At 50.7% G+C, this 12,348-nt stretch overlaps 4 protein-coding genes across 4 annotated transcripts; 3 read left to right on the forward strand and 1 right to left on the reverse strand.

The window, feature by feature from the left end:
* Positions 1 to 558: 558 nt before the first annotated feature.
* Positions 559 to 1,855, reverse strand: ASPGLDRAFT_125236 (protein-degrading AAA family ATPase MSP1; the record flags this gene model as incomplete). Its single annotated transcript, XM_022540543.1, has 2 exons — positions 559 to 1,740; positions 1,793 to 1,855. The coding sequence occupies 2 exons, from the start codon at positions 1,853 to 1,855 to the stop codon at positions 559 to 561; spliced, it is 1,245 nt and encodes a 414-aa protein (XP_022401483.1).
* A 341-nt stretch (positions 1,856 to 2,196) lies between these two features.
* On the forward strand, positions 2,197 to 3,922 carry ASPGLDRAFT_125508 (putative chromosome segregation protein (Pcs1); the record flags this gene model as incomplete). The annotated part of the gene is made up of 3 exons (XM_022540567.1): positions 2,197 to 3,133; positions 3,189 to 3,623; positions 3,681 to 3,922. The coding sequence occupies 3 exons, from the start codon at positions 2,197 to 2,199 to the stop codon at positions 3,920 to 3,922; spliced, it is 1,614 nt and encodes a 537-aa protein (XP_022401484.1).
* Positions 3,923 to 4,263: 341 nt separating this feature from the next.
* Positions 4,264 to 7,499, forward strand: ASPGLDRAFT_46696 (mannose-ethanolamine phosphotransferase MCD4). The gene has a single exon (XM_022546503.1). It carries the CDS (start codon positions 4,373 to 4,375, stop codon positions 7,343 to 7,345), a length of 2,973 nt encoding a protein of 990 aa, XP_022401485.1. The 5' UTR covers positions 4,264 to 4,372; the 3' UTR covers positions 7,346 to 7,499.
* Positions 7,500 to 8,028: 529 nt separating this feature from the next.
* farA (CeGAL family transcription factor) lies at positions 8,029 to 11,889 on the forward strand. Its single transcript, XM_022546504.1, has 7 exons — positions 8,029 to 8,464; positions 8,618 to 8,642; positions 8,861 to 8,878; positions 8,946 to 9,076; positions 9,129 to 10,535; positions 10,589 to 11,602; positions 11,673 to 11,889. The coding sequence occupies exons 1-7, from the start codon at positions 8,319 to 8,321 to the stop codon at positions 11,719 to 11,721; spliced, it is 2,790 nt and encodes a 929-aa protein (XP_022401486.1). The 5' UTR covers positions 8,029 to 8,318; the 3' UTR covers positions 11,722 to 11,889.
* Positions 11,890 to 12,348: the final 459 nt, after the last annotated feature.

A 12,348-nucleotide genomic window follows, 5' to 3' on the forward strand; every position in this document is an offset into this window, starting at 1 on the left:
GAGGAAACAAGCAAAGAATCACTGATTCAAACAGGGGAAAGAAAGGAACAAATGTAATATTGGTATATAATTGTCAGGTTTGTGTGTTTTCTGGGCGCCAAAACTGTCAGGTGTTCCGGTCGCTGGATCGACACTCGCCGCTCCCAAAAGGGAAATTCGTACTATCTCTCGGCCATTTGTATGGCTCGCATTGGACATGTTACCACGATACAATGCAAGATATCGATGCACATAACACACGGAGAATAATGTCAATCATCTGCAGTTGAAATTGAAATCCTCTTACTGAACGCCATATACTCTTCTATATACGAATTCATGAACGGAGATGGTACCCACTGCAATAGATAGTACAGAGAACGATCAGATAGTCTATCCACAAAAGGCTTGAAACAAAGTGGTATATCTCGTTAAACATGGATGACCCAGCGGCCATGTAGAAAGGAGAATTGCATGAATATCCAGAACATAACGCCATTCCCCTTGCACTGTAGATGGCTGGCATATACAAGCGTTATATGAAACAAATAAAAAGAAACGAGCGTGAATCAATCACGCTTACTCGGGAGGCTCTGCCATCTCCGTGGACGGTCGTGTACCAGCTTCGGATGTTGCGTCGTCGGTACTCCATTCCTTCTCCGAGGCCTGCTTGCTGGATTGGGATTGCCCTGGGGGAGAAATTATTTTAACACCTCCGGCCTGCGTGAAGAAGTCTTCAGTTCGAAGGCCTCGGACGTTCGTTGGATCAACAGCAGTCATCATCTGCCCTTCCGCTGTCTTCTGTCGGATTAACTCTCGGACAGGAACCATGGCGGCATCACGGCAAGATTCCTTAATGTCGCTGCCGGACATACCGGCCATTCCCTTGACGAGGTATTGGAGATCGAAGTTGTCGAAATCAATCTTAGTGTCTTTGAGAACGAGGTTGAGAATCCTCAATCGCTGTTCAGCCGCAGGGAGTGCCACAGGGAATTTCTTAGGCATCCGTCGAAGAATGGCATCGTCAATATCTTGGATACGATTAGTAGCACCAAGCACGACAACACGCTGAGGCTCTCCTGACGAATTGGATGATGTAAGACCATCCCAATGTGTCATGAATTCAGCCTTGACCATACCACTAGCCTCGTGTTCACCGCTCCGTCTTGTGCCCAACACGGCATCGATCTCGTCGATGAAAACAATCGCAGGTTGCAGTTTTCGGGCCAGGCTAAAAACAGCATTGACAAGTTTATTCGAATCACCGTACCACTTTTCCGTCAATGTCGAGATATGCAAATTGATAAAGCACGCTCCGCTTTCGTGAGCAAGGGCCTTGGCCAACATCGTCTTTCCGCAACCAGGAGGACCGTACAACAGAACACCAGACGGAGCAGTGAGGAGGGAAGACGTCGAAGCGTAAAGATGGGGCATGGTTAACGGATAGATAACGGATTCTTTCAACTCGTCAATGATCTCGGCTAGACCGCCGATATTTTCGAACGACACGGGAATGTCGTCGGGTGCCACAACGTCCATGGCAATTGCTTGTTCGTACTGTGTCAAAACCAACTCTCCCTTGCTCTGTCTGTTACCCCGTTTCCCTCCTTTTTGTGGTGAACCATCGTCCGAGTCATCGCCGCCGTCCAGTCGTCGGAGGATAGCGGCTGACTTCTTTCGTTGTTCCTCTTTCTTCTGACTCTCGGGATCGAAATCAAGACGTGACAGGAGATATCTGATGAGGAAGTATGCAGAAACCGACTTCAAACAATCAGCTAACCATATCAAGTATCACACAAGCGTAGTAACTCACTGTCCCAGCCACCATCACCAGCTCTTGTAGGAATTGCTGCCATCGTGCACTGCGCGCCGCCATGACCGCAAATCAACCCAATTCAAAAGCCTTGATACAAATAACTCAAGATAAGCAACAGTGAAGAAGAGAACAGACCCTCGCCACAATTCTGGATCCTCCAGGAACAATAAATAGCAACAACAGAGCCAAAGTCCAGCGATGCGATCGAGCTGGCAGGTTGAGGTTCGTCTGTCGGTTCGGCGAACGCAGCTGTGGCGGTGATTGGCAAGTGTGGCTTGTCCGAGGCGTCACATGTGTGAAGGCGGTGAGAGCCTGCGCAGTTGTTGTTGTTGGTGTTGCTGTCGCGTGGGACAAAGACATACAAACAATCAGCTCTACGATCAATTCAACTATATTTGAAAATGCCAAAGCGAAAGGCGACGACCAAGCTTTCTGGCCTTGTTGGCTCCGACGATGAGGATGTCATGCAGGTCAATGGCACCGACAGCGGCCCCGATCCCGACACCGAACGTCCTGCGAAACGCGCACGAGGAAGACCAGCTGCGAAAGCTACGGAAGGCAAGCTACCTCCGCCAATGAAGACCCGCTCGGGGAATACTACTGTGCAGGAGCAGGCGCAAGAACCCGCTGCGAAGAAAAAGCGAGGGAGGCCGAAGGGGAGCGGAGGTCGTTCTTCGACGGACGGAGGAGAACAGGAGGTCTCGGAAAAGGAGGAGCCCAAACAAACAAAACGACCAAGCGCGAAAGCGCAAGAGAAGAGTGAAGAGGCTGCATCGGATGACGACCTACAAGCTCCGCAGGATAATGCTCCAAAGGCGACCAAGAATGCGAAGAATGCGAAACCTACAACTGGCCGTGGTCGGAAGAAAGCCAGCAGCAATGTGGAAAAGCTCATCAAGTCTGATGGTGAATTTCAATACTCGCCAACCCCCCGCAAGACAAAGTCTCTTGATAGGCCCAAACAGCGAACAGAGTCACCCACGGAACAGGAGATGGAGGTTGATGAAACCGATGACACCGTTCCTGAGAGCCACAAGTCCGCCGCCGATGTTGTCGATGAGACAATCATTGAAGAGCCAGCACCCAGGCGCTCTTTATCGCCGACAAAATCTATCTTCCATCGGTCTTCTATCCCCCGTTTCTCCCTTTCTCCGCAGAAACGAAGACCGGAAGAAGGGAAGACTAGCACAGAGCCGGAACTGAGACGTAAAATCGGCGATCTAACGAAGAAATGCGATACCTTGGAAAACAGGTACCGCAACCTGAGGGAGATAGGAATTGTTGAAGCAAATGGAAACATGGAAAAGTTACGGAAACAATGTGATGCGATGACAATCGGTATGTGTCTTAATCTTAAGGGCTTTCGCGGATGCTAACTCGGTTCGTTTCACAGCTTCCAATGATCTTGTTAGCTCTCTAAAGGAGGAACTCGAGACGCAAAGAGCACTTGGCCAGCAAAGCCGTGCACTCCAAAAGCAAGTGAAGGACCGAGATGCGGAAGTGGCCCAGTTCAAGTCACAGGCCGAAGAGGCGACTAGTCAACTTTCAGCTGCCCAGTCTGAAGTCAAGGCGTTGCAAACTAAACTCTCTGCTGCTCGCAACACGGCTGCAAGCCTCGAAAGTGCTACAGTGAAGGTCCCAGGAAGCGCTATCAAGGGTAGTGCGAACCGTACTACTGCTGCCGTGAGTGCGGAAGCTGCCCAAGCAGCGCAGTACGCGCAGCTCAAGGAGGACCTCTACAGTGATCTCACAGGACTGATCATTCGAGACGTGAAGAAGAGAGAAGCTGACAGCCTATACGATTGTATCCAAACTGGTGGCAACGGAAGTAAGTTTTTGGTCACCCTGTTCTGCAAATGTAAAGGATGTGCTAACCCAAGGATAGCACTTCACTTTAAATTGACCGTTCCCCACGTATCGTCTGCCAATTTTGAATCAGCAGAATTCCAGTACATACCCCTTTTGGACGAGAACCGGGACCGTGACTTGGTTGCTATCTTACCCGAATATCTTACGGTGGACATCACGTTCTCCCGTAAACAAGCGTCAAAGTTCTATACCCGAGTTATTGACACGCTCACCAAGCGACGGAATAGCTCTTCTGCTTCTGCTTCTGCTTCTGGTTGATAGCGCTACGAATGTTTCTTTTACTTGTCTTAATAGGGTTAGCCTTTTCGCATGGCAGGAGTCTTGGTGATACAATTGGATTCTCTTGAATAAATCAGGCGTTAGGTGCTTTTATTAGGCCATGTATTTTGTGTATACAGACTGGTCCATGAACAGGTTTACTCCATACTCTTTACTATAGTTGTCCTCCGTAAGGTCCTCCAGGGGCTGCGTAAAAGTGGACTACAGTGTACCGTAGCCCACCGCCGTGCTCCATCAGCCGTCTCTGATTGGCGGTGACACCGGCGAATGATGCCGCCGCGGTTTGGCAGATTAAGTGTCCTTCAAACATCCTGAGATGGATTGACAGCTGCTTTTTATTTTCCGATTATATTTTCTCCTTGGGCGTGATCGAGGGGCGACTCTATATTTTCACATTCGTTTGCCCCAATTCCTCTAGAGTGGGAAATCATGGCGCGACTCGGCCGCGTTGGGTTCCTGACCCTCGCGGTGGTATTCCACCTAATATACGCCTACTCGATCTTCGATATCTACTTCGTCAGCCCGATCGTAAGTGGCATGAGGCCATTCGGCGTCGAACGCGGACCCAACACCGAAGCACCAGCGAAACGCCTCTTCCTATTCGTCGCGGACGGCCTACGTGCCGACAAGGCCTTCCAAGCACTACCTGACCCGTCGCCGGAGAACCCTGCGGACGCTGAGAACAGTGACCCGATACATCTTGCGCCGTTTATTCGATCGCGGGCGCTTTCGCACGGGACGTTTGGGATTTCGCATACCCGTGTGCCTACTGAGTCGAGACCGGGCCATGTTGCGCTTATTGCGGGATTGTATGAGGATGTGTCGTCGGTGACGACGGGGTGGAAGTTGAACCCGGTGAATTTTGACAGTGTGTTTAATCGCAGTCGGCATACGTGGAGTTGGGGGAGTCCGGATATCTTGGCTATGTTTAAGGAGGGGGCGGTTCCTGGGAAGGTTGATGCGGATATGTATGGGGAAGAGGCGGAGGACTATACGACTGATGCGACGCTGTTGGATACGTGGGTGTTTGATAAGGTGAAAGGGCTTTTTGCGTCGGCGAAGGTGGATCCGGAATTGAATGCGAAGCTGCGCGAGGATAAGTTGGTCTTCTTTCTGCATCTTCTCGGTCTCGATACTACCGGCCATGCGTACCGTCCTTATTCTAAGGAATACCTGCACAACATCAAGGTCGTGGATCAAGGGGTCAAGGAGATCACAAAGATTGTGGAGGACTTTTACAATGATGATAAGACTGCGTTTATCTTCACCGCGGATCATGGCATGAGTGACTTGGGCAGTCATGGGGATGGGCATCCTGACAACACCAGGACACCCCTGGTCGCCTGGGGATCTGGTGTGGCTACTCCGCGCACGCCTCAGGGGGGCGCTCCGTCTGGCCATGAGGATGGAGTCTCGTCTGACTGGGCTCTGGACAGCATCCAACGCCACGATGTCGCGCAGGCCGATGTCGCTGCCCTGATGACATACTTGGCCGGACTTGACTTTCCTGTCAACTCTGTTGGACAATTGCCATTGGATTACATCAATGCTAGTCCCAGGGAGAAGGCGCTGGCTTCCTTCGCGAACGCGCGGGAAATTCTGGAAATGTACCGTGTCAAGGAGGAGCAAAAGCGGGCTGTGTTGCTTCGGTATACGCCCTATGAGCCGTTAGCGGACCACAGTGAGACCTCTGTAGAGGAGCATCTCAGGTCGATTGACGGATTGATCACCGCTGGCGCATACGATGAGTCTATCACAATGTCTTCCGCGCTCATGGTGACCGCTCTGGAAGGTCTTCGCTACCTGCAGACGTATGACTGGTTGTTCTTAAGAACAATAGTCACTCTGGGCTACTTGGGATGGATCACCTATGCGCTGACCACTGTCATTGACTTGCACGTCTTGCATGGGACTTCCGATTCTAACCGAACGCTGGAGAGCACCATTTTCTTCTCGTCCGTTTTGGTCGCTCTCTTTTCCGTTCTGCTATATCAGCAGTCCTCGTGGAGATATTATTTCTATGCGGCCTTCCCAATCTATTTCTGGGAGGAAGTGATTGCTCGGCGAAAGGCGTTGTCTGCTGGTCGCGCGATCTTGCTGGGCCATGTCAATTCAGCCGCGGGTTATTTAAGTTTTGGAGTTCAGATTGTGATATTTCTTGGTGTTCTAGAAGGATTGGTCCAATCTTATTTCCATCGGGAGATCTTCACGGTTTGTTTTGTGTTGGGTGCCTTGTGGCCCGTCGCGTATGGCGTTAACTTTGTCAAGAAGCATGCGTTCTTGTCAGCAACATGGGTCATCGGCTGCTGTCTTATGAGTACATTTACTCTGTTGCCGGTAGTGAAGATCGAAAGCATCACCACGATAACCCAAGGTGCCTTGCTGATGTTTTTCACCGGTCTCTTGTATCTTCTATTCGAAGGCGATATATTGAAGCGGGGCAAGACACAGGCTTCCGATGCCGTGAATAACAGTGGTTCGCGGATCATCATGGGCATGCAGATTGGCATGGTGTTGCTTGCGACGATTGTTACCCGTTCCAGTGCTGCTTCTCTGCAAGCTAAGCAAGGACTTCCGCTTGGTAATCAGGTGGTTGGATGGGGTGTTCTTGTTGCATCTCTGCTGCTGCCGTTCTCCCACCGTCTGTATCCTAACGGCCACTATATCCACCGGTTGATGGTGCTCTTCCTCACATTCTCGCCTACCTTTATTATCCTTACCATTTCCTACGAAGGACTGTTCTACTTTGTGTTCTGCATGACCCTGATCACCTGGGTCCGACTCGAACATGCAATCTACGTCCATACCGCTGCACCGGCCAAACCATCCGGCAAGGCCAACAATGTCCCCAAGAAACAAAGCACCGAATCCTCCACAACCGTCTCAGGCCAAACCTACCACTACCGCTCCCTAACCCTCTCCGACACTCGCGTCGCCCTATTCTTCTTCTTCCTCCTCCAATCCGCCTTCTTCAGCACGGGCAACATCGCCTCCATCTCCTCCTTCTCCCTCGAATCCGTGTACCGCCTCATCCCCGTCTTTAACCCCTTCAGCCAAGGCGCCCTCCTCATCCTCAAACTCCTAATCCCGTTTGCAATCATCAGCGCGAACCTGGGCATCCTGAACCGCAGACTACAAGTCCCGCCTTCCGCGCTGTTCATGGTAGTCATGTCGATATCAGACGTGATGACGCTGAACTTCTTTTACATGGTGAAAGATGAGGGATCTTGGCTGGACATTGGAACGACGATCAGTCATTTCTGCATAGCCAGTTTCCTATGCACGTTCGTGGCGGGGCTGGAGTTCCTGAGCGAGGTTTTTGTCAGCGGGGTGGATATCAAGACTGCGAGTGCAGCAGTCAAAGCTGTTGATGGGAGTGTGGAATCGGACCGGAGGCACTGATCTATCTTTTTCTCGTTTTCTTCTTTTTTGATTTTATTTTCGCATCTACTGTGTAATAAACTTCTGGGCCAATACGTGCTGTAATATATCTAATCTGGCATGTGTTTATAGAACTTGGATGGAATAATGGATCAATTATTGGTGTTTGCCTGGTACTAGTAGCATCCTGATACAATACATAACGCCCCTAGATCGACAATGCCAAGCGAGAGATTGGCATAATGACAGTGTAGACATGTACATATCTGGATGCTGGACCTCGGCATCACAAGGGATTCAGAGTCTGGGGTTGCGGGGGTGCGTCTGTATGCAGAGGGATACGAGTAGGTGTATACATAGCATAGTTGAATGGATGTATAGAGCCATAGCAAAAGGCTGGTACACAGTACAATGAACCCGGTCTGGAGTGATAGTAAAATATGAATGCAGTCGCAAACTCTTCCCAAAGAGGACGTCACAACGCCTTTCCAGGGCCAAATACTGGTCTGAGCGTGGAAGTAGACCTGACATATGCGTACGAAGCACAAGCCAGTAGTGAAAACGGTATTTCCACACACCGTCCCAGGGAGCCTCCGTCTCCCTTTTGGCTGCATTAGCCCCAGAACAGCCAGCACCCTTGTCCATTACATTGCAGGAAGAAATTATTTGGAGTTTTCTTCCCTATTACTGTTTGTTCTCCGTGGTGGCTACTACTACTGTACAGAGTACACTCTTCAAGGTCCCTCTCCCCCTGTTTCATTAACGACCCCGAAAATCGAGTTGCGAAAAAAAGGGCCAACGAACCCAGCCTGACTAACGACACGCCCGAAACTATCGACGCTTCCATTCTTTGATCTCTCTTCTTTCCCTTCCAACGACAATCCAGCTGAAACGCACCTATATCTTAGTTCTTCTTCTTGATTACTATATCCTTCAGCCTTTACGACTAGACTGGATGGAGAAATAAATATACCCAACTGCTCTACACCAGGCAATGAACACCGCCGCGGACTCTTACCACGATTCTGCTGCTCCTGCTGCTTCCTCCAAAGTCTCCCCGGCCCCGAGTACTGCGGGCTCGACGGGCACTTCGGGAATTACCGTGCGCACCGGTCCAAACGGCCAGATGAGTTTCAGAAGGTGGGTTATACCTATGGTTGGTGAGGATTGGGTGGTGGTTGCGGTGCTGTCGCGGGGTTGAGGGGGATGCAAGTGAAGAGAGTTGGAATGGATGGGCTATAATCCGGGGTAAAAGGAAAGGAAAGACACATGCTAATTTATCTAATCTGACAGACAACGGGCGTCGCGCGCTTGTGAGGTATGTTTTTTATTTGTTCTCGTTGCTGTCTGGTCGCTTTTTTGCTTCCTTCGAGGGTCGACGCGACTGTATGAGCCGAGGTGCCGAGGCTGTTTTGGGCGGTGGCCATGGCTTGCAGGCACGTTGGTGCATACATACTGGCGCATATCTATCGACCTATCGTTGTCATTTCTTTTTCTTGTTTTTATGATTATGGCTAATGTTTATTCGCATTATAGACCTGCCATGCTCGAAAAGTGAGTCGTCCCGTCGCTGTCCCATCTGACCCCCCGACCGCTGACCGCTGACCGCGCCCGTGTCCAGGTTCGTTGCGATGCTGCCAGTCTAGGCGTGCCATGCACCAACTGTGTAGCCTTTTCGATCGAGTGCAAAATCCCAACGCCAAAGCGCAAAAAGAATGCAAAGTCGAAAGAGCCGAATGGGTATGAAACTGGGTATATATTGTCCGCGCGTGCTCCGCGACCAGGACTAATCGGACTTTTGTAGGAACGACGAGCGCAACGACATAAAGCCCCGGCAAACCGTCTTCCCTTCGCAGGAGAAAGATGCTGCTTTTGGATACCGAAAGGACCGCATGGCCGTCGACGGCATGCCAGCTACAACCCTTACCGACTCGCAGGCCGAGCAACAGGATTCCCAGAACTCCGCTTATGCCCAACTTATGAAACCCAAGTTTGCACGCGCACCGATAAAAGAAGCTGGTCGAGTCGCTTATCTCGGAGAATCGTCGAACTTGTCTCTCCTGGTCCAGGATCGTCATGGCACTACGGATGTCGTCCATTATCCTCTCCCGCCGAATGTCAGGGGATCACGTTCCACCTTGACGGAACTGGATAGTCTCGAACTCGACATCCTCCACCAACGAGGTGCATTCCTACTGCCACCGAAGCCGCTCTGTGATGAATTGGTGGATGCATACTTTAGATGGGTCGCTCCTGTCGTTCCCATTATCAACCGCAACCGGTTCATGTGTCAATACCGCGATCCGAAGAACCCTCCGTCCTTGCTGCTGCTGCAAGCCATTCTCCTTGCCGGCTCTAGGGTGTGCACGAACTCCCAGCTCATGGACTCCAATGGTTCGACCACGCCAGCGGCCATGACATTCTACAAGCGGGCAAAGGCGTTGTACGATGCAAACTACGAGGATGACCGGGTCACCATTGTGCAGGCATTGGTCCTCCTGGGCTGGTACTGGGAAGGCCCCGAAGATGTTACCAAGAACGTCTTTTACTGGACGAGGGTTGCCATGGTCGTCGCACAAGGATCTGGCATGCATAGAAGCGTCGAATCGTCCCAGCTCAGCAAGCCTGACAAGAGACTGTGGAAGCGGATCTGGTGGACCCTTTTCACGCGGGATCGCTCTGTAGCCGTGGCACTTGGACGCCCGATTGGCATCAACACTGACGATTCGGACGTCGGGATGTTGACTGAAGATGATTTCGTTGAAGACGAAATTGGTCTGCCTTCCGAGTATGGCCCCGATCCGGTGCACGTGCAGTTCTTCCTCCAATACGTCAAACTCTGTGAGATCATGGGACTGGTTCTCTCGCAACAATACTCGGTAGCATCCAAGTCCAGACGCATGAACGCCATGGATCTCACCCATTCGGATATGGCCTTGGCCGATTGGCTTCAGAACTGCCCTAAGGAAGTGTGCTGGCAACGGTCCCGCCACCACTTCTGGGCTGCTCTTCTGCATGCTAATTATTATACCACTCTCTGTCTTCTGCATCGTGCGCACATGCCGCCAGCCTCGTCTGTCCCAAGCAGCTACAGGGTTGAGGAAATGGCGTACCCATCACGGACGATTGCGTTCCAGGCCGCTGGAATGATCACGTCTATTGTCGAGAATCTGCAGACACATGATGAAATTAAATATACTCCTGCGTTCATGTTTGTCCTACTGCCTTTCATTTTGTTCGCTGTTCGTTACTAACTCCCAACAGTGTGTATAGTCTGTTCTCGGCATTGATCATGCATGTGTATCAAATGCGGTCCTCCGTCCCCTCCATCGTCACAACCTGCCAAGAGAGAATCAACATATGTATGCAAGCTCTCAAGGATGTATCCAAGGTGTGGCTGGTGGCCAAAATGGTGCACACCCTATTCGAGTCCATTCTGGGCAACAAGGTTCTCGAAGAGCGCCTACAGAAGGCTGCCGGAAAGCGACACCAACGTGTACGGCCTGAAGGACAACACCAATATCCCCCTCCGCCTCTGAGACGGCCCGACCTACCTCCCAAGCGCAAGTTTGACGATATGGATCTGGGTCTGCCGAATGGAGGTCCTACTCCCCCAGTCTCATATGAGCGATCTCGTCCGCAAACTCCTGCGGCTACGCCGTCCAGGGATGACTTGCCACCGCCTTCGGCATCACATCTTCCCCAGGGTTCGCCCGGTGTACCTCGAGAATCCTTGACTGGTACGGGTCTGTCCCGTGGGAATACACGGCCAACAACGCCTTTCAATGGACAATTCTCTCTCCCAGCAACTCCTCCCGATCTCTTCCTTGTCACACGAACGTCACCCAACCTCTCACCATCCCTCTGGGAGAACTTCCAACCTGAGCAACTGTTCCCCGACGGCACAGCCTTCTTCCCCGAACTAGCCTCCCCCCACGACGGCGCAGTCGACCCCCAACTGCAAATGCAAAGCCATCTCCAAACCCAAAACATGCAACAACGCATGATGATGAACAACCAACACATGCCCCGCACAGTCTCCGGCGCCGGCACCCAAGGTAGCCCGGAGATGCTCTCCGCCATGCCAGCCGGATTAAGCGTGCAACCGCAACAATCACAGCAAATGTTCGGCGTAGAAAACCAACAGACCTGGCCCATGCAAGGCCTCGATCCGCCACTTAGCACGGCCGGGTTGGAAAACGCCAGCCAAGATGATAATTGGAGTAGTAGTTCTCGGAGTGGACCTACTGCGCCAACGACATTGAATGTTGAGGATTGGTGCGTCCCCTTTTCACCCGGCCTTCCTTGTTACCTGTTGAATCTAGTGTGTGCTAACTGTTTGACTTAGGTTCCAATTCTTCGGTATCAACGGTAGTTTCGGCGAAATGGCTGGTTAGTTGACTAGGTCTGGTTTGTTATCGGGTTTCTATGTATATAGTTTCGTATCTCTGCGTCTTGTGCTTATTCGGAACTACCCTGGCTGGCGCTCGGTTGTGTAATCTAGTTATGGTGGGATGTCTTTTATTTGTGATTTCAATATATACATTTACATTTCTCTCTCTCCATCTATCGTTCTGCCTCTGGCATAGATTCCTCAAACGCCCCGTTTTTCTTCTATAAATGTTACCCTTGTATATATATTTAGGGCAGAGCGTTGTTTTATTAGAGGGCTCGCCGGTATCAAATCGAGGATTATACTCAGTCCAAGTTCAAATGATACAAAGCATCCCAATGCCGTGACTGTGATAGATACATTCTATTACTCCCGTTTTATCACCTTCTATACCTATATCGCAGAATACTAGACACAAATGTATATCCAAGGGTTGCACGTATATCCAATCCAACCAACGCCAGTAGCTATCAACAATAAACTGACGGACGCCTTTTAATAAGCCAACTCAATCCAACATGTCCAATATGTCCAATATAATCAAACATCGTAAGTATGAGCGGAGAGTGTCATCGACCAACATCGACATAACAGAACCAAATATACAAAAAAAAAAAAAAAAAAAAAAAAA

Source organism: Aspergillus glaucus (assembly GCF_001890805.1).
Source record: "Aspergillus glaucus CBS 516.65 unplaced genomic scaffold ASPGLscaffold_9, whole genome shotgun sequence".
NCBI classification, from domain to species: Eukaryota; Fungi; Ascomycota; class Eurotiomycetes; order Eurotiales; family Aspergillaceae; genus Aspergillus; species Aspergillus glaucus.

Excerpts from the sequence above, each read along its gene's own strand:
- farA (XM_022546504.1), top strand. The coding sequence starts at position 8,319 with ATGAACACCGCCGCGGACTCTTACCACGATTCTGCTGCTCCTGCTGCT. Across the intron at positions 8,465-8,617 it reads GGCCAGATGAGTTTCAGAAG|ACAACGGGCGTCGCGCGCTT; the intron begins GTGGGTTATACC and ends CTAATCTGACAG. Across the intron at positions 11,603-11,672 it reads ACATTGAATGTTGAGGATTG|GTTCCAATTCTTCGGTATCA; the intron begins GTGCGTCCCCTT and ends TGTTTGACTTAG.
- ASPGLDRAFT_46696 (XM_022546503.1), top strand. The coding sequence starts at position 4,373 with ATGGCGCGACTCGGCCGCGTTGGGTTCCTGACCCTCGCGGTGGTATTC.